This window comes from Anomaloglossus baeobatrachus, chromosome 4, assembly GCF_048569485.1.
Source record: "Anomaloglossus baeobatrachus isolate aAnoBae1 chromosome 4, aAnoBae1.hap1, whole genome shotgun sequence".
Taxonomy (NCBI): domain Eukaryota; kingdom Metazoa; phylum Chordata; class Amphibia; order Anura; family Aromobatidae; genus Anomaloglossus; species Anomaloglossus baeobatrachus.
The window spans coordinates 7,909,764-7,935,349 of record NC_134356.1 but is presented as its reverse complement, the minus strand read 5'-3'; the positions used below and the strand labels follow the sequence as shown (position 1 = coordinate 7,935,349).

At 50.3% G+C, this 25,586-nt stretch overlaps 2 protein-coding genes across 3 annotated transcripts in view; both read right to left on the bottom strand.

Moving 5' to 3' along the window:
• Positions 1–11,589, bottom strand: part of LOC142300928 (uncharacterized) — a 13,377-nt gene extending 1,788 nt beyond the window's left edge. Inside the window, exons 1-2 of one of the 2 annotated variants that reach the window (XM_075341940.1) lie at positions 11,490–11,589; positions 10,451–10,568 (exon numbers count right to left, since the gene is read on the bottom strand). In XM_075341940.1, the coding sequence (XP_075198055.1) occupies positions 10,451–10,460 (10 nt within the window). In that variant the 5' untranslated portion in view covers positions 10,461–10,568; positions 11,490–11,589. Of the gene's footprint in view, positions 1–5,282; positions 5,358–10,450; positions 10,569–11,489 lie in introns of those variants that run through there. The other variant, XM_075341941.1, reaches the window with a different exon arrangement.
• Positions 11,590–25,004: 13,415 nt separating this feature from the next.
• Positions 25,005–25,586, bottom strand: part of LOC142301777 (thromboxane-A synthase-like) — a 61,054-nt gene continuing 60,472 nt past the window's right edge. The window contains exon 15 of the mRNA XM_075342796.1: positions 25,005–25,455. Within this exon, the coding sequence (XP_075198911.1) occupies positions 25,381–25,455 (75 nt within the window). The 3' untranslated portion in view covers positions 25,005–25,380. The remainder of the gene's footprint in view (positions 25,456–25,586) is intronic.

The following is a 25,586-nucleotide window of genomic DNA, read 5'->3' as shown; positions in this document are numbered from 1 at the left end:
TTGAAAGACCAATTAATGAAATGTCAGACACAGGGGCCTCACTGAGGGTCTCCATCATGGACAAACGAAGGGACCCTCTACTGCTGTCAACATTTACTAACTTTCTGCTATTTCCAATAAAACAATGAAACAAGAATAATAATGTACCGTGTTTTTCGGACAACAAGACGCTCTTTTTAACAAGAAAAACTGCTGCTAAAAAGTGTGTGCGTGTCTTATAGTGCGGAGACAGCTTCAGTGATGGAAGAGAACGCTGACCGTGTCCTCCCCGATCAGAGAGCTGCCCTCCATCCATCCTCCTGCCGCACACTCATCTATGTGATCGGTGCAGAGCAGGAGAGGAAGTGGCCAGGACCCGAACAGACGGCGGCTGCAGGAGCCGAGCAGCTGAAGGACCTTCTCATTGTTTACCTCCAGGACCTTTCATGTTGTGTGACTGATCACAGAAAAGGTCCTAGAGTTAATTGTGTGGAGGGTCCTTTGGTTATTGCAGCCTCCATTGAGATCCTGATCAGAAACTGCAAGATGTAGTAATGTAAAGTGTGTGTCTGTGTGCATGTAGCAGAGCTGGTCTGTGTGCATGTAGCAGAGCTGTATGTGTGTCTGCGTGCATGTAGCAGAGCTGTATGTGTGTCTGCGTGCATGTAGCAGAGCTGTATGTGTGTCTGCGTGCATGTAGCAGAGCTGTATGTGTGTCTGTGTGCATAAAGCAGAGCTGTATTTCTATATATGTGCATGTGGAAGAGCTGTGTGTGACTTTGTACATGTAACATAGTTGTGTGTGTGTCTAGATGCGCATGTAACAGCAGTGTGTGTGTCTATATGCGCATGTAGCAGACCTGTATGTGTGTCTGTATGCATGTAGCAGAGCTGTATGTGTGTCTGTGTGCATGTAGCAGAGCTGTATTTCTATATATGTGCATGTGGAAGAGCTATGTGTGACTTTGTACATGTAGCATAGCTGTGTGTGTGTCTATATGCGCATGTAACATATCTATGTTTGTGTCTATATGCACATGTAGCAGACCTGTATGTGTGTCTGCGTGCATGTAGCAGAGCTGTATTTGTATATATGTACATGTGGAAGTGCTGTGTGTGACTTTGTGCATGTAACATAGCTGTGTGTGTATATATGTGCATGTAGCAGAGATGTATGTGTGTCTGTGTGCATGTAGCAGAGCTGCATTTGTATATATGTGCATGTAGAAGTGCTGTTTGTGACTTTGTGCATGTAATATAGCTGTGTGTGTGTGTGTGTGTGTGTGTGTGTGTGTGTGTGTTTATATGCACATGTAGCAGAGCTGCTTGTGTGTTTGTATGTGCAAGTATAGTCCACCACTCGAAAGAAAGGCACTCCTGGAATAAATTCATCTTTGGTGGTCAGATAGGGTCGAACCCCATAACTCAAAAATATTCAAACCCGGCCAAAAATTGATAGAAGATTCAAGAATATTAATTAAGAAGCAAAAATGTTGTGCAAAATGACGTTTTGGTCACTTGACCTTCCTCAGATTCACACTAAAACATTAGTACAGAACAAAAAGGAATAAAGAAGACAGTCCTAATATCTCAAAAATACGAGTACATTATGTGAGATAAACCACAATAATGTCACATAACAGTCCAAATTTTTTTTTTACAAAGATTTTCTGTGATAAATTACAGACATTATTGTGGTTTATATCACATAATGAACTTGTTTTTTTGAGATATTAGGACGGTTCTTTATTCTTTCTTTTCTGTACTTATGTTTTAGTGTGAGTCTCAGGAAGTTCAAGTAAACAAAACTTCAATTAACACAACATTTTTCCTTGTTAATTAATATTCTTGAATCTTCCATCAATTTGTCTGATGTATGTGCAGGTAGTTTGCATGTAGCAAAGCTGATTGTGTCTATATATGCGCATGTAGCAGAGATGTGTGTGTCTATATATGTGCATGTAGAAGAGCTGTGTGTGTCTATATATGTGCATGTAGCAGAGATGTGTGTGTCTATATATGTGCATGTAGAAAAGCTGTGTGTAGCTATATATGTGCATGTAGAAGAGCTGTATGTGTCTATATATGTGCATGTAGAAGAGCTGTGTGTGTCTATATATGTGCATGTAGAAAAGCTGTGTGTGGCTATATACAGTGCCTACAAGTAGTATTCAACCCCCTGCAGATTTAGCAGGTTTACACATTCGGAATAACTTGGCATTGTGACATTTGGACTGTAGATCAGCCTGGAAGTGTGAAATGCAGCAAAAAAGAATGTTATTTCTTTTTTTTTTTTTTTTAAATTGTGAAACGTTTATTCAGAGGGTCATTTATTATTCAACCCCTCAAACCACCAGAATTCTGTTTGGTTCCCCTAAAGTATTAAGAAGTATTTCAGGCACAAAGAACAATGAGCTTCACATGTTTGGATTAATTATCTCTTTTTCCAGCCTTTTCTGACTAATTAAGACCCTCCCCAAACTTGTGAACAGCACTCATACATGGTCAACATGGGAAAGACAAAGGAGCATTCCAAGGCCATCAGAGACAAGATCATGGAGGGTCACAAGACTGGCAAGGGGTACAAAACCCTTTCCAAGGAGTTGGGCCTACCTGTCTCCACTGTTGGGAGCATCATCCGGAAGTGGAAGGCTTATGGAACTACTGTTAGCCTTCCACGGCTTGGACAGCCTTTGAAAGTTTCCACCCGTGCCGAGGCCAGGCTTGTCCGAAGAGTCAAGGCTAACCCAAGGACAACAAGGAAGGAGCTCCGGGAAGATCTCATGGCAGTGGGGACATTGGTTTCAGTCAATACCATAAGTAACGTACTCCACCGCAATGGTCTCCGTTCCAGACGAGCCCGTAAGGTACCTTTACTTTCAAAGCGTCATGTCAAGGCTCGTCTACAGTTTGCTCATGATCACTTGGAGGACTCTGAGACAGACTGGTTCAAGGTTCTCTGGTCTGATGAGACCAAGATCGAGATCTTTGGTGCCAACCACACACGTGACGTTTGGAGACTGGATGGCACTGCATACGACCCCAAGAATACCATCCCTACAGTCAAGCATGGTGGTGGCAGCATCATGCTGTGGGGCTGTTTCTCAGCCAAGGGGCCTGGCCATCTGGTCCGCATCCATGGGAAGATGGATAGCACGGCCTACCTGGAGATTTTGGCCAAGAACCTCCGCTCCTCCATCAAGGATCTTAAGATGGGTCGTCATTTCATCTTCCAACAAGACAACGACCCAAAGCACACAGCCAAGAAAACCAAGGCCTGGTTCAAGAGGGAAAAATCAAGGTGTTGCAGTGGCCTAGTCAGTCTCCTGACCTTAACCCAATTGAAAACTTGTGGAAGGAGCTCAAGATTAAAGTCCACATGAGACACCCAAAGAACCTAGATAACTTGGAGAAGATCTGCATGGAGGAGTGGGCCAAGATAACTCCAGAGACCTGTGCCGGCCTGATCAGGTCTTATAAAAGACGATTATTAGCTGTAATTGCAAACAAGGGTTATTCCACAAAATATTAAACCTAGGGGTTGAATAATAATTGACCCACACTTTTATGTTGAAAATTTATTAAAATTTAACTGAGCAACAAAACTTGTTGGTTTGTAAGATTTATGCATCTGTTAATAAATCCTGCTCTTGTTTGAAGTTTGCAGGCTCTAACTTATTTGCATCCTATCAAACCTGCTAAATCTGCAGGGGGTTGAAGACTACTTGTAGGCACTGTATGTGCATGTAGAAAAGCTGTGTGTGTCTATATATGTGCATATAGCAGAGCTGTGTGACTATATGTACACATAAATACACCAAAAAATATATGCAAGCCAAGTTATGTAATTCATTTATCAACATCTTTATTATTCATTAAAATACATAAAATCGAATGGATCAACCCAAGTGACGGATGGAATAAATGAGGAAAGCCTGGCACCTGTAATCAATAATGCTGGACCTATGTATATTGGTAACAAAATATATTGCTCCCAAAGAACCAATCTAAGACCATATGCATCAAATATCCCTATCTATAATAATAAGTAGTATGTAATATATTCATATCTGTAGGGGGATTATATCCACATTACCATCATGCATAGCAATATTACCGATGGTCCAAGTACGTAATGGTGCCGCGGCCTCCCACAAACACACTGACGCTCGTTTCGCAACTACCGTGCTTACTCCTGGACGAAGCACGGTAGTTGCGAAACGAGCGTCAGTGTGTTTGTGGGAGGCCGCGGCACCATTACGTACTTGGACCATCGGTAATATTGCTATGCATGATGGTAATGTAGATATAATCCCCCTACAGATATGAATATATTACATACTTATTATTACAGATAGGGATTTTTGATGCATATGGGCTTAGATTGGTTCTTTGGGAAAAATATATTTTGTTACCAATATACATAGGTCCAGCATTATTGATTACAGGTGCCAGGCTTTCCTCATTTATTCCATCCGTCACTTGGGTTGATTACAGAACTTGTCTTGCATATATTTTTTGGTGTATTTATAGAGATTTGTGCAATAGGGCCATCCATACTAATATTGTGGTTTTGGTGTTATATGTACACATAGTTTCCATTTGGCAGAGCTGTGTGGGTCTATGTCAATGTAGTAGTGCTACGTGTTATGTTTCTATATCTGCATGTAGTTTGCATGTAGTGGAGCCGTGTGTGTATAATGCACACTGTAAAGAGACACTAACAATAGATTTATTACTTCACTATTCTACCCTAGTACATTAAAATTAGTGTTAGGCTATGTCCGCACGTTGCTTTTTACCTGCTTTTTACCTGCTTTTTTGCTGCTTTTTCAACTGCAGCGTTTAATGCCAAAATGGTTGTGTTCTGCTTTTCAAGCAAAGTCTATGGGAATTTGGGTTTCTTGTCCGCACTATGCAGTTCAAACTGCAGCCTTTTTGTTGCAGAACTTTGGTCAAAAACTCAGCTTTGCAGTGCAAAACCCAAATGGCAAAAACAATTGACCTGTCAATTGTTTTTGCCATTTGGGTTTTGCACTGCAAAGCTGAGTTTTTGACCAAAGTTCTGCAACAAAAAGGCTGCAGTTTGAACTGCATAGTGCGGACAAGAAACCCAAATTCCCATAGACTTTGCTTGAAAAGCAGAACACAACCATTTTGGCATTAAACGCTGCAGTTGAAAAAGCAGCAAAAAAGCAGGTAAAAAGCAGGTAAAAAGCAACGTGCGGACATAGCCTAAATGAGTAGTGATGAGTGAATATATTCACCATTATTCGTTACTTGACGAGCATTTTGCTCCTCACCTCGTGAGACTTGTCTCCTCCTTACATTTTTAGAGCCTGTTTTTCAACCACTGAACATGCTGGGATTGCTTGCCATTCACGGTAATGTAGTAGCCATCTTTGCTAGTGGCATTTCTGTGATTGCTGGGCCGGATCGAGTCATTGAGTCTATGCAAGACCCGCCGACGCCATCTTAGGTGCATTTAATCTGGAGCGAGGGTAGGGAGAGCGGCTGCTGGAGAAGGGACAGTGTTAGTGCGTATGAGGACTGGCTGGAAGATTCAAGCAACAAACCAGGGCTATATCACAAGACCACTGCAACAGGGTGTAGTGCAGAGCGAGGTTGTGGAGCAAGGTGCTTACCAGGCATTTAGGCAGGGTTGATTGCAGTACACTATCTGCTGCTACAAAATATCACAACCCTTTTAAAGGGGTAATTTACAATACTGTATTCACAAAATATGTCCTTGTTAGTGCACTGAAAGTTCTGGAGTAGAGATAAAGACTATTTTACCAGTATTTAGGCAGGGTTGATTGTGGTACACTACCTGCTGCAAGATCAAACAGTCCCATAAAGGGTTAATTCCAATACATTCTATTCTGTAATGAGTTCTGTCACGGGGTCCCTCTCCAATATCACACAATCAACAGAGCAAGAGATGGATGAACAATCCAAAGAACATTTATTCCATGCAAAGTCAGACGGTCCAAACAGAGGGTAAAATAGTCCAGAAACACGGATATAGTCCAGTAAGCGATAAATGTCCAGGTCTCTCTGGGGAGATTCAGCTTCTCCCCCAGAGGATCAATCTTCCTGCTTCTCTCTTGAAGTTCTCAGACAGACTGAATAATCTGCCAGGTAAACAGAGAGTTTGGGTGGATTCCAGGCCCCTCCTTCAGACCTAGGGACAGAAGCACTGCAGGGGCTTATAACCCTGCAGACAGGACAAATAATACATAGAATGGACAGAGCATCACGCCTAAAATACCAACCTACACAAAATGATACAAAACCTACCATATTCCACAATCACAAGTTCACTTAGCCACGTACCTTCTTAAAAGGTCCTGCGTTAAGAGACGAGGAAGTGGAAGTGAGGTTTGGGGTGCTCCCGCAGACGCAGGCACAGGGTGCCCTGTCACATGATCCCGGCGTCCACCACCGATAGCACCTCGTCCCCATCCCTTTACGGAGGATTTGTGCGTTTTTAATTAGGAACGCAGCTAAACAAACGCTTATTACAGAATAGAATGTTTTGGAATTAACCCTTTAAGGGGTGTTTGATGTTGCAGCAGGTAATGTGCCGCAATCAACCCTGCCTAAATGCCTGGTAAACACTCTGTAGCCGACTCCACAAACTCTCTAAGATGGCGTCAGCAGGCCTTATATAGACTCGATGGTGCAATCTGGCCAGCCAATCACAGTAATGCCAGTAGGTAAGATAGCTACGGTATTGCCATGATTGGCAAACAATTCCCACATGTTTATTGGCTGAAATCAGGCACCAAACAGGCGTGGAGGAAACTGAAAGCTCACAAGACGAGGACCAAAATGTTCGTCGGGTATCGGGATATCGCGAATACCGCAATATTTGTGCGAGTAACGAATAGTGGTGAGTTTATTCACTCATCACTACTAATGACCCCTCTACTTTACCTCCAGGGAAGTTTTAATTAACAGGAAAATTGTTTTTTTTCTATTTTCTGCTGTCTAAACCTAAGGTGCGTCTTATGTAGGTAGCTTCTTACCGTCCGAAAAATACGGTAGATGTCTGATCACAACTAATACGACCAGTGCTTTCCCCAAATTCTACACAAAATGACACTTCGGAATTATTCACCCCTTCACGACAATATCTTTGACCCTCCCGGCTGTTATAACCTGCTTCAGACCTGATGCATCTCCAGACACCAGCTTCTGACAGCGTTCCTGGGGTATAGTGGCCCCCGCTGTGCTTCACTGTAGACACCACTGAGCCTCCTCCATGCTTCACTGTAGACATCACCGAGCCTCCATCATGCTTCACTGTATTCAGGGTGCCCTTTTCAGTGCTTCCTTCCTTCATCCTCCTCCAGACATTCCCCTGATTGGTTTTGGACCTTCAGTGTTTGTTATTCTTTCTAGTGTGTAAACTGGTTCCTCAGTGCCGGCTACCACCAGATCTCAGGAGCCCGGTCACAGCCGGTGACTGCCTCTCCTGGCACATCCAGGTAGTACAGCCGGTGCCCCTCCGCTCCCCGCTGTATCTTGTATCCTTCTTGTTTGTACAATGATCCCACATTATTAGTGACCGGAGGATGCTGCTCATGAGCACTGGGCTCAGATGCCACAGGAACGCTGCCAGAAGTCAATGCCTGGTTATACATAATATCTGCAGCAGGTTATAACAGCCAGAGGGGTATGGAAGACACCAGACATGAAGAGGGTGAATAATGGTGAGACTGCAGGAGTCAGTAAAGGGGGCATTTGGTGGTGAATTTGGATGGAGAGTCTTGTTCAAATATTTATATCCTTCTTGTTTCATTGATTTATTGAGGTCAGGATCTGGCACTACTGCCGTATGTGAAGGGGATCTGGCACTGTGTGGGCACAGTACGGCCGTATGTGGATGTGATTTGGCACCGTGTGGGCACAGTACGGCCGTATGTGGAGAGGATCTGGCACAGTGTGGGCACAGTACGGCTGTATGTGGAGGGGATCTGGCACTGTGTGGACACAGTACTGCCATATGTGGAGAGGATCTGGCACCGTGTGGATATAGTACTGCCGTATCTGGAGAGGATCTGGCACCGTGTGGACACAGTACTGCCGTATCTGGAGAGGATCTGGCACCGTGTGGACACAGTACTGCCGTATGTGGAGAGGATCTGGCACCGTGTGGGCACAGTACGGCCGTATGTGGAGAGGATCTGGCACCGTGTGGACACTGTACGGCCGTATGCGGAGAAGATCTGGCACCGTGTGGGCACAGTACGGTCGTATGTGGAGAGGATATGGCACTGTGTGGGCACAGTACGGTCGTATGTGGAGAGGATATGGCACTGTGTGGGCACAATGCGGCTGTATGTGGAGGTGATGTGGCACCGTGTGGGCACAGTATGGCCGTATATGTGGAGAGGATCTGGCACCGTGTGGGCACAGTACGGCTGTATGTGGAGAGGATCTGGCACCGTGTGGGCACAGTACGGCCGTATGTGGAGAGGATCTGGCACCGTGTGGGCACAGTGCGGCCGTATATGGAGAGGATCTGACACTGTGTGGGCACAGTACGGTCTGTAGTGGATGGGATCTGGCTCCGTGTGGGCACAGTACAGCCGTATGTGGAGAGGATCTGGCACCGTGTGGGCACAGTGCGGCCGTATGTGGAGAGGATCTGACACTGTGTGGGCACAGTACGGTCTGTTGTGGATGGGATCTGGCTCCGTGTGGGCACAGTACGGCCATATGTGGAGAGGATCTGGCTCCGTGTGGGCACAGTACGGTCTGTTGTGGAGAGTATCTGGCACCGTGTGGACACAGTACAGCCGTATGTGGAGAGGATCTGGCACCGTGTGGGCACAGTACAGCCGTATGTGGAGAGGATCTGGCACCGTGTGGGCACAGTACAGCCGTATGTGGAGAGGATCTGGCACCGTGTGGACACAGTACAGCCGTATGTGGAGAGGATCTGGCACCGTGTGGACACAGTACAGCCGTATGTGGAGAGGATCTGACACTGTGTGGGCACAGTACGGTCTGTTGTGGATGGCATCTGGCTCCGTGTGGGCACAGTACGCCCATATGTGGAGAGGATCTGGCTCCGTGTGGGCACAGTACGGTCTGTTGTGGAGAGGATCTGGCACCGTGTGGGCACAGTACGGCCGTATGTGGAGAGGATCTGGCTCCGTGTGGGCACAGTACGGCTGTATGTGGAGAGGATCTGGCACCGTGTGGGCACAGTATGGTCTGTTGTGGAGAGGATCTGGCACCGTGTGGGCACAGTGCGGCCGTATGTGGAGAGGATCTGGCACCGTGTGGACACAGTACGGCCATATGTGGAGAGGATCTGGCACCGTGTGGGCACAGTGCGGCCGTATGTGGAGAGGATCTGACACTGTGTGGGCACAGTACGGTCTGTTGTGGATGGCATCTGGCTCCGTGTGGGCACAGTACGGCCATATGTGGAGAGGATCTGGCTCCGTGTGGGCACAGTACGGTCTGTTGTGGAGAGGATCTGGCACCGTGTGGGCACAGTACGGCCGTATGTGGAGAGGATCTGGCTCCGTGTGGGCACAGTACGGCTGTATGTGGAGAGGATCTGGCACCGTGTGGGCACAGTACGGTCTGTTGTGGAGAGGATCTGGCACCGTGTGGGCACAGTGCGGCCGTATGTGGAGAGGATCTGGCACCGTGTGGGCACAGTACGGTCTGTTGTGGAGAGGATCTGGCACCGTGTGGGCACAGTACGGTCTGTTGTGGAGAGTATCTGGCACCGTGTTGGCACAGTACGGCTGTATGTGGAGAGGATCTGGCACCGTGTGGGCACAGTACGGTCTGTTGTGGAGAGGATCTGGCACCGTGTGGGCACAGTATGGCTGTATGTGGAGAGGATCTGGCACAGTGTGGGCACAGTACGGCTGTATGTGGAGAGGATCTGGCACCGTGTGGGCACAGTACGGTCTGTTGTGGAGAGGATCTGGCACAGTGTGGGCACAGTACGGTCTGTTGTGGAGAGGATCTGGCACCGTGTGGGCACAGTACGGTCTGTTGTGGAGAGTATCTGGCACCGTGTTGGCACAGTACGGCTGTATGTGGAGAGGATCTGGCACCGTGTGGGCACAGTACGGTCTGTTGTGGAGAGGATCTGGCACCGTGTGGGCACAGTATGGCTGTATGTGGAGAGGATCTGGCACAGTGTGGGCACAGTACGGCCATATGTGGAGAGTATCTGGCACCGTGTGGGCACAGTACGGCCGTATGTGGAGAGTATCTGGCTCCGTGTGGGCACAGTACGGTCTGTTGTGGAGAGGATCTGGCACAGTGTGGGCACAGTACGGTCTGTTGTGGAGAGGATCTGGCTCCGTGTGGGCACAATACGGTCTGTTGTGGGTAATATATGGCAGGATTTGATATAAAGTCGTATACAACAATGTCATTATTCATCACGCTCACATTTATCAGCCCTGATGGATCAGACGTCGCTTCTCACCTTCCGCCATGGTCTGGGGTCCGGCCGCCGCTCACGGTATTTTCTAGTATGTGGAGTTATTCGTCCTTCTCCATTTCCTTTGGCTCCCGCAGCGGTGGAGGGTGGGGGTGGTAGTGCCCTGCGGAGAGAAGAGTCTGTGACAGTCTGATAACGTATCATACCACCCAACGGGGGAGGAGGGGGACGTGCGGGGGCCCTGAGTATGGGGGCAATCACCGACACTGTATATGGGGCACTATATATATACTGAGGCGCTCATCATCAGAAACTATATATGGCGGCACTATTTATAGAAACACTGACAGTCACTTCACTGCAGACGCTGTATACGGGGGTGCTCTCTGCAGGCGCTGTATACAGGGGCATTCTCTGCAGACGCTGTATACGGGGGCTCTCTCTGCAGGCGCTGTATACAGGGGCATTCTCTGCAGACGCTGTATACGGGGGTGCTCTCTGCAGACGCTGTATACGGGGGTGCTCTCTGCAGACGCTGTATACGGGGGTGCTCTCTGCAGACGCTGTATACGGGGGGGCGTTCTCTGCAGACGCTGTATACGGGGGCTCTCTCTGCAGAAGCTGTATACGGGGGCTCTCTCTGCAGATGCTGTATACGGGGGCACTCTCTGCAGACGCTGTATACGGAGGCTCTCTCTGCAGATGCTGTATACGGGGGCACTCTCTGCAGATGCTGTATACGGAGGCTCTCTCTGCAGATGCTGTATACAGGGGCGCTCTCTGCAGGTTACGGGGCAATGATCAGTTCTGGCGTCCGGTTTCCCCCATCGTCCTCCCGGCGGCGGGGGGCAGTAGTTGGGGACGTTGGGGCGGGGGGCAGTAGTTGGGGACGTTGGGGCGGGGGGCAGTAGTTGGGGACGTTGGGGCGGGGGGGCAGTAGTTGGGGACGTTGGGGCGGGGGGGCAGTAGTTGGGGACGTTGGGGCGGGGGGCAGTAGTTGGGGACGTTGGGGCGGGGGCAGTAGTTGGGGACGTTGGGGCGGGGGGCAGTAGTTGGGGCGGGGGGCAGTAGTTGGGGACATTACCTGCTGTCGGTGACAGGTTCAGGGTCAGAGGCTCCAGTGGTCACCACATTTGGTCTCGTTGTGTGGCTTGGCTTCCTGTAGTTCTGGGCGGGGGTCTCGCCCCTCGGGTGCCCCCTCCTCTGCTATCACTGTGCTCACAGGCCCGTTATGTGCTCTGAGGCCCCGGGGCGTGTTTTCTATAGACGCTGTCCTCTACCCCCATAGGTCAGACCCGTTCAGGTGCATTCGTGCTTTACTTAAAGGGACAGCTCGAAAAATAGAAGAAATTCAGAAGGCATTTGTCAGCAAACAGGCCCATGCCCACCAATTCCCTAATAATAATACCGCCAGACCATGACCACAGATTACAACCGCATAGCGAGCAAAAAAATCCCACCATACTGATCATTAACAAAACCAGTGTAGCAATTATTACTAGGAATACTGCAATATAGCGGGCAAATACTACCGCCATACCATATCCACATATTTAAAATATACCTTTTAATAATATTTTCTAAGTCCAATTATTACAAATACACAAAAGAAAACATATAAGTGACTATGTTTTTTTTTTTTCTCAGCCTTAATCGACCGAGAAAACAATGGTAGCATGCTGCGGGTGGAATCCTATTAGTTTTCATACAAGTCTATGGCTGTGAGAGAAACATCGCACTGCAGTTGCATTACACCGAAGTGCAGTGTGATATACGCAGCAGCTGGTAATGGAGGAGATGGGGAGATTAGTGCCTCCCTCTCCTCCGCAGCTGTGATCTGATCGCAGGATCACTGTATAATGACACTCGGATCACACTCGCAGCAGAGCAGGAGGTGGGGGTCATTAGCATATCACATCTGATGATAAATGCCCGGTGTCCTTAGCCTTACATATACCCACCACGGCTATCCCCTAAGCACAGGGGGAAAAGGGTAGTTCGCAGTGGTTCTGGAGGGGTGTGGGGTCTCTGTGTGTACAAGCCATACCTGTGTTTAGGCCCTTGTGCAGACTAGGTTTTTTCCGCCGGGGAGTCACGGACACAGATTCCGTTTTCTTTTTTCACGGTCTCCTACTAACAATTTTGCGCAGAATCTCGGTCACGTCAGTACAGTGGGCACAACACTTGGACATTGTAGGTGCGGTACATTCGATTTCTCTTTACACTCTTTACTGCCGGCTGCTCCATAGTTCCTGATGCTGCTTTTTGCCCGTCGTCCTCTTCACTGTCTGACACCCCGGATTCACTCAATAGAGTCATAGAGTCTCACATGGCCATGGTCTTGTCCCACCCACAGGGACCAATACTATTAACGTTTTTGTCCACCATCAGACAAAGCTCGTCTACCGGTGATTATGAGTCGACCTGCTCGCCCAAGTCTATGCCAGACCAATGCTGTAGGTCTAGTATCACTGGAGTCAGTCACATCCCGGGAATCTAGAGTCCGGACCCTGTAATCACTACTGCGGGCAAGGGGGTGACCCTCAACTGGAGTCCTTCCCACATGTTCCGGATACCCAGGGGTGACCCTGAGGGTCAGGTAGAATTGACTTTTCCAGAGGCACCCACTTTCTTCGGCCTCAGGTATCTAGCTGGCATGCACACTTCTCCTTCTCACTATACCTCCCACAGATACAACTTCTCTACTGTCTACTTCTCACTGACTAAACCTTGGATGGAGCCTGGCTGTACCCTGCAGCTGGCTCCTCCCCCTGTGGGCCTCCCACAGCACTTAACTATTTACTGTAGCCTGTGAGTCCTCGCGGGCAGGGTCCTCTCTCCCCCTGTAGACTGTGAGCCCTCGCGGGCAGGGTCCTTTCTCCTCCTGTAGATTGTGAGCCCTCGCGGGCAGGGTCCTTTCTCCTCCTGTAGATTGTGAGCCCTCACGGGCAGGGTCCTCTCTCCTCCTGTAGACTGTGAGCCCTCGCGGGCAGGGTCCTTTCTCCTCCTGTAGATTGTGAGCCCTCGCGGGCAGGGTCCTTTCTCCTCCTGTAGATTGTGAGCCCTCACGGGCAGGGTCCTTTCTCCTCCTGTAGATTGTGAGCCCTCACGGGCAGGGTCCTCTCTCCTCCTGTAGACTGTGAGCCCTCGCGGGCAGGGTCCTCTCTCTCCTCCTGTAGACTGTGAACCCTCGCGGGCAGGGCCTTTCTCCTCCTGTAGATTGTGAGCCCTCGCGGGCAGGGTCCTCTCTCCTCCTGTAGACTGTGAGCCCTCGCGGGCAGGGTCCTCTCTCCTCCTGTAGACTGTGAGCCCTCGCGGGGAGGGTCCTCTCTCTTCCTGTAGATTGTGAGCCCTTGTGGGCAGAGTCCTCTCTCCTCCTGTAGATTGTGAGCCCTCGCGGGCAGGGTCCTCTCTCCTCCTGTAGACTGTGAGCCCTCACGGGCAGGGTCCTCTCTCCTCCTGTAGACTGTGAGCCCTCGTGGGCAGGGTCCTCTCTCCTCCTGTAGACTGTGAGCCCTCGTGGGCAGAGTCCTCTCTCCTCCTGTAGACTGTGAGCCCTCACGGGCAGGGTCCTCTCTCCTCCTGTAGACTGTGAGCCCTCGCGGGCAGGGTCCTCTCTTCTCCTGTAGACTGTGAGCCCTCACGGGCAGGGTCCTCTCTCCTCCTGTAGACTGTGAGCCCTCACGGGCAGGGTCCTCTCTCCTCCTGTAGACTGTGAGCCCTCGCGGGCAGGGTCCTCTCTCCTCCTGTAGACTGTGAGTCCTCGTGGGCAGGGTCCTCTCTCCTCCTGTAGACTGTGAGCCCTCACGGGCAGGGTCCTCTCTCCTCCTGTAGACTGTGAGCCCTCACGGGCAGGGTCCTCTCTCCTCCTGTAGACTGTGAGCCCTCGTGGGCAGAGTCCTCTCTCCTCCTGTAGACTGTGAGCCCTCGTGGGCAGAGTCCTCTCTCCTCCTGTAGACTGTGAGCCCTCGCGGGCAGGGTCCTCTCTCCTCCTGTAGACTGTGAGCCCTCGTGGGCAGAGTCCTCTCTCCTCCTGTAGACTGTGAGCCCTCGTGGGCAGAGTCCTCTCTCCTCCTGTAGACTGTGAGCCCTCGTGGGCAGGGTCCTCTCTCCTCCTGTAGACTGTGAGCCCTCGTGGGCAGAGTCCTCTCTCCTCCTGTAGACTGTGAGCCCTCGCGGGCAGGGTCCTCTCTCCTCCTGTAGACTGTGAGCCCTCGCGGGCAGGGTCCTCTCTCCTCCTGTAGACTGTGAGCCCTCGCGGGCAGGGTCCTCTCTCCTCCTGTAGACTGTGAGCCCTCGCGGGGAGGGTCCTCTCTCTTCCTGTAGATTGTGAGCCCTTGTGGGCAGGGTCCTATATCCTCCTGTAGACTGTGAACCCTCGCGGGCAGGGTCCTCTCTTCTCCTGTAGACTGTGAGCCCTCACGGGCAGGGTCCTCTCTCCTCCTGTAGACTGTGAGCCCTCGCGGGCAGGGTCCTCTCTTCTCCTGTACCAGTCTGTTTTTGTAATGTTCATGATTGTTGTACTTTTTTTATATATACTTTATATATACCCCTTTCACTTGTAAAGCGCCATGGAATAAATGGTGCTATAATAATAAATAATAATACTGTCTCACTTTCACGCTCTTACAGACCCTCAGGGTCAAACCGGGAATAAAGCACGCGGGAAGGTCTCCAGTCAGGACGGGCAGAGGGTCACCTCCATCATAGTCGTGCGTACCAGGCCCGAACTCTAGAGAGGTTTCCCGGTCAGTAAACGGACTTCAGCGGTACTATTCTTCACATGGAGGCTTGACATAGACCTGAGCGAACAGGCAGCACCACGAGTGCAGTTTGATGAGCTTTGTCTGATGGCAGTCAAAACCGTTCTACAGAACTGGTCCCTGCGGGTGGGAGGAGACCAGGGCCATGCGGGGGCTCCGTGACTTTACTGTGCGAAACCGTGGTGCCAGACAGTGAGGAGAGAGCAACAAACAGCAGTAACAGTACCAGAAATGATAAGTCGACTGTACTGTGAAAGACTTGCTTTAGTGTTGTGCCCATAGTGCCGGTGTGCCCGCAGTGCCGACGTGCCTACAGTGTCGTGTGCCCATAGTGCCGATGTGCCTACAGTGTCGTGTGCCCATAGTGCCGGTGTGCCCATAGTGCCGGTGTGCCCGCAGAGCCGGTGTGCCCACAGTGTTGTGTGCCCGCAGAGCCGGTGTGTCCACAGTGTCGTGTGCCTACAGTGTCGTGTGCCCGCAGAGCCGGTGTGCCCGCAGAGTGTGCTGGAAGTGCTGTGTTTTATGTTGCGTAAAAGACTGTTAAGGAAGACATCAGTATCTGTGTCTGTGACTCCTCAGCGGATTAATCCTGGTCTGTACGAGGGCCTGATCACAGGTATGGCCTGCGCACAAAAAGACCACACATCCAGCCAGGACCACCACAACCGATCAATTACCCCTGTCTGTGGGGGTGGCCGGGGAACAGACCACCGAAGGAGTATAGGAGACTCCCATTCCCAATAAGTATTGTAGTAAAGTATTACATAATGTATGTTTGGGACCACGGAGCTCTGCGCGTCATACATATATTGTGTCATATGTATTGGAACAGAGGGAAGGTTTGTTGGTGCAGGAAGAGAAATATGAAGGTGTGGAAGCACAGAAATGGAGACTGTTGGTTACTAAGGCAACAATGGCCCCTGTTCCGGGTGTGAGTTGGATTGGCTGACACCTCCCCTCCTGGAGACTGTGTTTGGTTTAACCCAGACAGAAAAAGTGCGGGAAAGTGTCTGTGAGGAGAGAGACGTCTGAGGGAGATTCAGGAATTGGTTGTGCCTCAGGTGCAGAGAGAAAAGCGGGATGCTGCCTGAGGAGAAAACCCAAGGGATTGCTCAGTCAGTACCCGACCCAGGAGAAGACGTCGCCCGGATGAGCCCAGCGGCCCTGTGACCCAAGAGAAGAAAAGCTGCCTCCATTCGACCGCAGAGAAGTGCGCACCAACGGACAGAGAGGACCGCATCCCCGGACGGTACCATGAGGTCGTACTGGTTAAGGTTTAGTCCAGGCCTCCGTAGTTCGGGTACGGTGTCCGCACGGTCCCGTTAGCGGAGGCCACTTAGGTTAGAACGCAGGGTCGTATAAGTGTGTATTTTCTGTACTTGTTTGTATTGTTATCTATTGTGATAGTTGAGGCGACAGTTGTAGTTCGCTCCAGCTGCATAGCTCAATTGTGTATTATTGCCTGTTCCAGAATACCCTTGTTCCCTGCGGCCTAGCAGCCCTCATATGTTATCCCCTGCAATAAACTCGCCCGGTACTCACTTACTCTAAACCGCGGTGGTCCCTCGGTCATCGCTTCAAGTAGAAGTGCGAGCAGGGTTACAGTTATCAAGATGGAGGCTGCAGATAGCTGTGGAGGAAATGTTGTAGTTAATGCTGATGCTAATCTTGTTGAAGCTGCTGTGGGCCATGGTGGAACCCCGGCAAGAACCCTTCCGATTGGCACTATATTTAGTGTCGTACCCAAGTTTGACGGTAAAAACATGCTGATGTCAGATTGGGTATCCCGCCTCCAAGGCATACTGAAAATCTATAGTATTGGCCCTGATCTGGAGGTAGAAATTGCATTGACCACCCTAGAACGGGAAGCCCGGAGAAGTGTCTGCCTGCAACCGGAAAGTATGCAAAGTACTGTAAAGGAATTAGTGACCTTCTTAGAAGAGATTTATGGAGACACCGCAAGCGTGGGACACCTCTGAGCGAAGGTTTACTATGGGCTGCAGCACGAGGGAGAAGATGTCTCCCAGTATGTGAAAGCGCTACAAGAGGTGATACCCGAGATACAGAAGAAAAAAGAAGATGGAGCTTCTGGATTCAGGTCCGTCAGCCGGATACTCCGAGAACAGTTCATACTGGGACTTCATAACACCTCCTTAATTCGAGACCTGTCGAACATATCCGGGTGGACTTGACCCTCTCATTCCAGAAGATTCTGGCAGAGGCAGTGACTCAAAGTAAGGAGGAGGCCTACACCTCCGTGGTAGTACGTGACCACTCCGCCAGCTCCAGTGGAAGTGCCACTCAGGAAGCGGTCCTCGTAGAGAATCTGCATAACTCCCTGAACAACATGTAGGAAAAACTGACTGTGATGGAACAGGAGATAAGAAACCCCTCTGTCTCTGAAGTCCCCTATCTGGTTCCACACTACCCCTATTAGACTTTCCCACCGCATCCGGCCATGGAGCCGCACAATCCAGGTCCTATGTGGTCGTATAACCCTCTCCAACAATACGTACAGAGCACACAACAAAGTCAGAATAGGGTCTGAGGAGTGCAGACGTTGACTGTAGGTGGTACGGAAGATGGAGCCACTGGGCTCAAAACTGTTGGAAGAGACCACCAGCCAAGCAAGAGCCGTCGTTAAACTACCAACACCCGCAGTAGAGCAGCACACTGTGGAGAAAAACCACCCCTTATGAGAATGAGCATCTTGTAGCAGGAAGCCCCATCCTGCGTGCTGACACTGAAGGCATCCCTGTGGACTGCTTGGGTGATACTGGGTCGCAAGTGACGACTATGCCGGTAGCTTTCCTCAATCAACATTTCCAACCATGGCCAAACCCGAATGAGAAACCTTGATCCGAGGGACAGCCACCAATCAATAGCCAATCCAAGTCAGCGGGATCGTATGGATGAAGGTTTGCATCTGTGGACAGGAAGTGGGGACCAAAGGAATCCTGTTGGCCCCAGAGCCCTTCGGAGGTGTGCCTGTAGTCTTCAGCATGAATGTCCTGCGGGAGTTGGACCAGATATTGTTCACCAAGAGGGGCCCCGGTTACTGGAAACACATGACCACAGCCCCATCCTATAATAAATACTGTGAGCCCGGACCCCAGCCCCATCCTATAATGGAGACTGTGAGCCCAGACCTCAGCCCCATCCTATAATGGAGACTGTGAGCCCGGACCCCAGCCCCATCCTATAATGGAGACTGTGAGCCCAGACCTCAGCCCCATCCTATAATGGAAACTGTGAGCTCGGACCCCAGCCCCATCCTATAATGGAAACTGTGAGCCCGGACCACAGCCCCATCCTATAATGGAGACTGTGAGCCCAGACCTCAGCCCCATCCTATAATGGAGACTGTGAGCCCAGACCCTTCCCCCTCCTATAATGGAGACTGTGAGCCCAGACCTCATCCCCATCCTATAATGGAGACTGTGAGCCCAGACCTCAGCCCCATCCTATAATGGAGACTGTGAGCCCAGACCTCAGCCCCATCCTATAATGGAGACTGTTAGCCCAGACACCATCCCCATCCTATAATGGAAACTGTGAGCCCGGACCACAGCCCCATCCTATAATGGAAACTGTGAGCCCGGCCCCCAGCCCTCTCCTATAATGGAGACTGTAAGCCCGGACCCCAGCCCCATCCTATAATGGAGACTGTGAGCCCGGACCCCAGCCCCCTCCTATAATGGAGACTGTGATCCCGGACCCCAGCCCCCTCCTTTAATGGAGACTGTGAGCCCGGACCCCAGCCCCATCCTATAATGGAGACTGTGAGCCCAGACCTCAGCCCCATCCTATAATGGAGACTGTTAGCCCAGACACCATCCCCATCCTATAATGGAAACTGTGAGCCCGGACCACAGCCCCATCCTATAATGGAAACTGTGAGCCCGGCCCCCAGCCCTCTCCTATAATGGAGACTGTAAGCCCGGACCCCAGCCCCATCCTATAATGGAGACTGTGAGCCCGGACCCCAGCCCCCTCCTATAATGGAGACTGTGATCCCGGACCCCAGCCCCCTCCTTTAATGGAGACTGTGAGCCCGGACCCCAGCCCCCTCCTATAATGGAGACTGTGATCCCGGACCCCAGCCCCCTCCTTTAATGGAGACTGTGAGCTCAGCCGCCTCCGCTCAGAGTCTGACCTCACAAAGGCTTTTTGTGGATGAAATTCCCATGGACGCCTCCAAAGTCTTGTAGAAATCCCAGCAGAGCGGAGACCGCGCCGGATCATCACAATCTGACGACACCGAACGTAAAAGACAACACAAACTGCAAATTTATTTCAAAAATAGATTTATATGAAACCAATGGAAAATATCTGGAGACGACGGACCCTCCCCCACCAAGAAGAGCGGGCAACAGCCTCCACCACCATCGTAATTAAAGGGCCGGTGTCCTGTAAATAAAGCTTCACCATCACTAAATGGACAGCGGCAGCCGCACTGATACATTTGTATTAATTCAAATTTTCAAGATCTGCTATCTGTGAACAGACGTGTGCAGAGCCAGAAATGGATAACCCGTCACTTCTGCCAGCCGAGGGGCGTATGACTGTGAGCAACAATCTGGGAGTCACCACCCACAGCACTGATCTGCCTGATGGTTTGTTACAATGTGTCAGTGCAGGTGCAATGTCACAGTCTGGAGTGTGGACCCTTCATGCTGAGAGCACATATGTGAACCAACAAAACAAACCTTCAGCCGTGAAATCAGCCCAACCACACTAGCAGTAATACTGACCGGACACCAGGGGGCACATCCCACAGCAAGGTAAAAAAAACATTGACTCTGTATACAGGGAGCTCCCCCTAGTGGAGGCTGCAGACAGGATCTTATCATGTATCTCTGTATACAGGGAGCTCCCCCTAGTGGTGGCTGCAGACAGGATCTTATCATGTATCTCTGTATACAGGGAGCTCCCCCTAGTGGTGGCTGCAGGCAGGATCTTATCATGTATCTCTGTATACAGAGAGCTCCCCCTAGTGGTGGCTGCAGACAGGATCTTATCATGTATCTCTGTATACAGGGAGCTCCCCCTAGTGGTGGCTGCAGACAGGATCTTATCATGTATCTCTGTATACAGGGAGCTCCCCCTAGTGGAGGCTGCAGGCAGGATCTTATCATGTATCTCTGTATACAGAGAGCTCCCCCTAGTGGTGGCTGCAGACAGGATCTTATCATGTATCTCTGTATACAGGGAGCTCCCCCTAGTGGTGGCTGCAGACAGGATCTGATCATGTATCTCTGTATACAGGGAGCTCCCCCTAGTGGTGGCTGCAGGCAGGATCTTATCATGTATCTCTGTATACAGAGAGCTCCCCCTAGTGGTGGCTGCAGACAGGATCTTATCATGTATCTCTGTATACAGGGAGCTCCCCCTAGTGGTGGCTGCAGACAGGATCTTATCATGTATCTCTGTATACAGGGAGCTCCCCCTAGTGGAGGCTGCAGACAGGATCTTATCATGTATCTCTGTATACAGGGAGCTCCCCCTAGTGGTGGCTGCAGACAGGATCTTATGTATCTCTGTATACAGGGAGCTCCCCCTAGTGGTGGCTGCAGACAGGATCTTATGTATCTCTGTATACAGGGAGCTCCCCCTAGTGGTGGCTGCAGACAGGATCTTATCATGTATCTCTGTATACAGGGAGCTCCCCCTAGTGGAGGCTGCAGACAGGATCTTATCATGTATCTCTGTATACAGGGAGCTCCCCCTAGTGGTGGCTGCAGACAGGATCTTATGTATCTCTGTATACAGGGAGCTCCCCCTAGTGGTGACTGCAGACAGGATCTTATCATGTATATCTGTATAGAGGGAGTTCCCCCTAGTGGTGACTGCAGACAGCATCTTATCATGTGTCTCTGTATACAGGGAGCTCCCTCTAGTGGTGGCTGCAGACAGGATCTTATGTATCTGTGTATACAGGGAGCTCCCCCTAGTGGAGGCTGCAGACAGGATCTTATCATGTATCTCTGTATACAGGGAGCTCCCCCTAGTGGTGACTGCAGACAGGATCTTATCATGTATCTCTGTATACAGGAAGCTCCCCCTAGTGGTGGCTGCAGACAGGATCTGATCATGTATCTCTGTATACAGGGAGCTCCCCCTAGTGGTGGCTGCAGACAGGATCTTATCATGTATCTCTGTATACAGGGAGCTCCCCCTATTGGTGGCTGCAGACAGGGTCTGATCATGTATCTCTGTATACAGGGAGATCCCCCTAGTGGTGGCTGCAGACAGGATCTGATCATGTATCTCTGTATACAGGGAGCTCCCCCTAGTGGTGGCTGCAGACAGGATCTGATCATGTATCTCTGTATACAGGGAGCTCCCCCTAGTGGTGGCTGCAGACAGGATCTTATCATGTATCTCTGTATACAGGGAGCTCCCCCTAGTGGTGGCTGCAGACAGGATCTTATCATGTATCTCTGTATACAGGGAGCTCCCCCTAGTGGTGGCTGCAGACATGATCTTGTCATGTATCTCTGTATACAGGGAGCTCCCCCTAGTGGTGGCTGCAGACAGGATCTTATCATGTATCTCTGTATACAGGGAGCTCCCCCTAGTGGTGACTGCAGACAGGATCTTATCATGTATCTCTGTATACAGGGAGCTCACCCTAGTGGTGGCTGCAGACAGGATCTTATCATGTATCTCTGTATACAGGGAGCTCCCCCTAGTGGTGACTGCAGACAGGATCTTATCATGTGTCTCTGTATACAGGGAGCTCCCTCTAGTGGTGGCTGCAGACAGGATCTTATGTATCTGTGTATACAGGGAGCTCCCCCTAGTGGAGGCTGCAGACAGGATCTTATCATGTATCTCTGTATACAGGGAGCTCCCCCTAGTGGTGACTGCAGACAGGATCTTATCATGTATCTCTGTATACAGGAAGCTCCCCCTAGTGGTGGCTGCAGACAGGATCTGATCATGTATCTCTGTATACAGGGAGCTCCCCCTAGTGGTGGCTGCAGACAGGATCTTATCATGTATCTCTGTATACAGGGAGCTCCCCCTAGTGGTGGCTGCAGACAGGATCTGATCATGTATCTCTGTATACAGGGAGCTCCCCCTAGTGGTGGCTGCAGACAGGATCTGATCATGTATCTCTGTATACAGGGAGCTCCCCCTAGTGGTGGCTGCAGACAGGATCTGATCATGTATCTCTGTATACAGGGAGCTCCCCCTAGTGGTGGCTGCAGACAGGATCTGATCATGTATCTCTGTATACAGGGAGCTCCCCCTAGTGGTGGCTGCAGACAGGATCTGATCATGTATCTCTGTATACAGGGAGCTCCCCCTAGTGGTGGCTGCAGACAGGATCTTATCATGTATCTCTGTATACAGGGAGCTCCCCCTAGTGGTGGCTGCAGACAGGATCTTATCATGTATCTCTGTATACAGGGAGCTCCCCCTAGTGGTGGCTGCAGACAGGATCTGATCATGTATCTCTGTATACAGGGAGCTCCCCCTAGTGGTGGCTGCAGACAGGATCTTATCATGTATCTCTGTATACAGGGAGCTCCCCCTAGTGGTGGCTGCAGACATGATCTTATCATGTATCTCTGTATACAGGGAGCTCCCCCTAGTGGTGGCTGCAGACAAGATCTTATCATGTATCTCTGTATACAGGGAGCTCCCCCTAGTGGTGACTGCAGACAGGATCTTATCATGTATCTCTGTATACAGGGAGCTCCCCCTAGTGGTGACTGCAGACAGGATCTTATCATGTATCTCTGTATACAGGGAGCTCCCCCTAGTGGTGGCTGCAGACAGGATCTTATGTATCTCTGTATACAGGGAGCTCCCTCTAGTGGTGGCTGCAGACAGGATCTTATGTATCTCTGTATACAGGGAGCTCCCCCTAGTGGTGGCTGCAGACAGGATCTTATGTATCTCTGTATACAGGGAGCTCCCTCTAGTGGTGGCTGCAGACAGGATCTTATGTATCTCTGTATACAGGGAGCTCCCCCTAGTGGTGGCTGCAGACAGGATCTTATCATGTATCTCTGTATACAGGGAGCTCCCTCTAGTGGTGGCTGCAGACAGGATCTTATCATGTATCTCTGTATACAGGGAGCTCCCCCTAGTGGTGGCTGCAGACAGGATCTTATGTATCTCTGTATACAGGGAGCTCCCCCTAGTGGTGGCTGCAGACAGGATCTTATGTATCTCTGTATACAGGGAGCTCCCCCTAGTGGTGGCTGCAGACAGGATATTATAATGTATCTCTGTATACAGGGAGCTCCCCCTAGTGGTGGCTGCAGACAGGATCTTATCATGTATCTCTGTATACAGGGAGCTCCCCCTAGTGGTGGCTGCAGACAGCATCTTATCATGTGTCTCTGTATACAGGGAGCTCCCCCTAGTGGTGGCTGCAGACAGCATCTTATCATGTGTCTCTGTATACAGGGAGCTCCCTCTAGTGGTGGCTGCAGACAGGATCTTATCATGTATCTCTGTATACAGGGAGCTCCCTCTAGTGGTGGCTGCAGACAGGATCTTATCATGTATCTCTGTATACAGGGAGCTCCCCCTAGTGGTGGCTGCAGACAGGATCTTATCATGTATCTCTGTATACAGGGAGCTCCCCCTAGTGGTGACTGCAGACAGGATCTTATCATGTATCTCTGTATACTGGGAGCTCCCCCTAGTGGTGGCTGCAGACAGGATCTTATCATGTATCTCTGTATACAGGGAGCTCCCCCTAGTGGTGGCTGCAGACAGGATCTTATCATATATCTCTGTATACTGGGAGCTCCTCCTAGTGGTGGCTGCAGACAGGATCTTATCATGTATCTCTGTATACAGGGAGCTCCCTCTAGTGGTGACTGCAGACAGGATCTTATCATATATCTCTGTATACAGGGAGCTCCCCCTAGTGGTGGCTGCAGACAGGATCTTATAATGTATCTCTGTATACAGGGAGCTCCCCCTAGTGGTGACTGCAGACAGGATCTTATCATGTATCTCTGTATACAGGGAGCTCCCCCTAGTGGTGGCTGCAGACAGGATCTTATCATGTATATCTGTATACAGGGAGCTCCCCCTAGTGGTGGCTGCAGACAGCATCTTATCATGTATCTCTGTATACAGGGAGCTCCCCCTAGTGGTGGCTGCAGACAGGATCTTATGTATCTCTGTATACAGGCAGCTCCCTCTAGTGGTGACTGCAGACAGGATCTTATCATGTATCTCTGTATATAGGGAGTTCCCTCTAGTGGTGTCTGCAGACAGGATCTTATCATGTATCTCTGTATACAGGGAGCTCCCTCTAGTGGTGGCTGCAGACAGGATCTTATCATGTATCTCTGTATACAGGGAGCTCCCCCTAGTGGTGGCTGCAGACAGGATCTTATCATGGATCTCTGTATACAGGGAGCTCCCCCTAGTGGTGACTGCAGACAGGATCTTATCATGTATCTCTGTATACAGGGAGCTCCCCCTAGTGGTGGCTGCAGACAGGATCTTATCATGTATCTCTGTACACAGGGAGCTCTCCCTAGTGGTGGCTGCAGACAGCATCTTATCATGTATCTCTGTATACAGGGAGCTCCCTTTAGTGGTGACTGCAGACAGGATCTTATCATGTATCTCTGTACACAGGGAGCTCTCCCTAGTGGTGGCTGCAGACAGGATCTTATCATGTATCTCTGTATACACGGAGCTCCCCCTAGTGGTGACTGCAGACAGGATCCTATCATGTATCTCTGTATACAGGGAGCTCCCCCTAGTGGTGACTGCAGACAGGATCTTATCATGTATCTCTGTATACAGGGAGCTCCCCCTAGTGGAGGCTGCAGACAGGATCTTATCATGTATCTCTGTATACAGGGAGCTCCCCCTAGTGGTGGCTGCAGACAGGATCTTATCATGTATCTCTGTATACAGGGAGCTCCCCCTAGTGGTGGCTGCAGACAGGATCTTATCATCTATCTCTGTATACAGGGATCTCCCTCTAGTGGTGGCTGCAGGTTCTCACATTCTCTGCCATGTAATTCTGAGGTTATATAGAGTGGTTTGGGGCAGTGATAATGTAAGGAGGACCCCAACTTTGGGGCTATTTAGGGGTTTAATATGTAAACGATAATGGGACTAGGGGGCAACTTTTATTGTTTACATTTAGAACATTCCGGACACTTCACAGGTAAATGATGGGGCAGGTGGTCAGTGCAATGTTGTTATCTACAGGTGGCGCTAGCGAGCTACAACTCTGACATACACCCCGTCCTTCGGCCTGAGAGTGGACACTGCGGTGACCTGTAGCGGAATCTGCAAGAAAGATGCAAAGGGTTAATATTCTGTGTAATGCCCGCTATGTCCCGTAGACATCACTTTTGCTCATTGTACTATGTCAATGGTGTCCAATCTGTGAACCTTCAGATGCTTGAACACTACAAGTC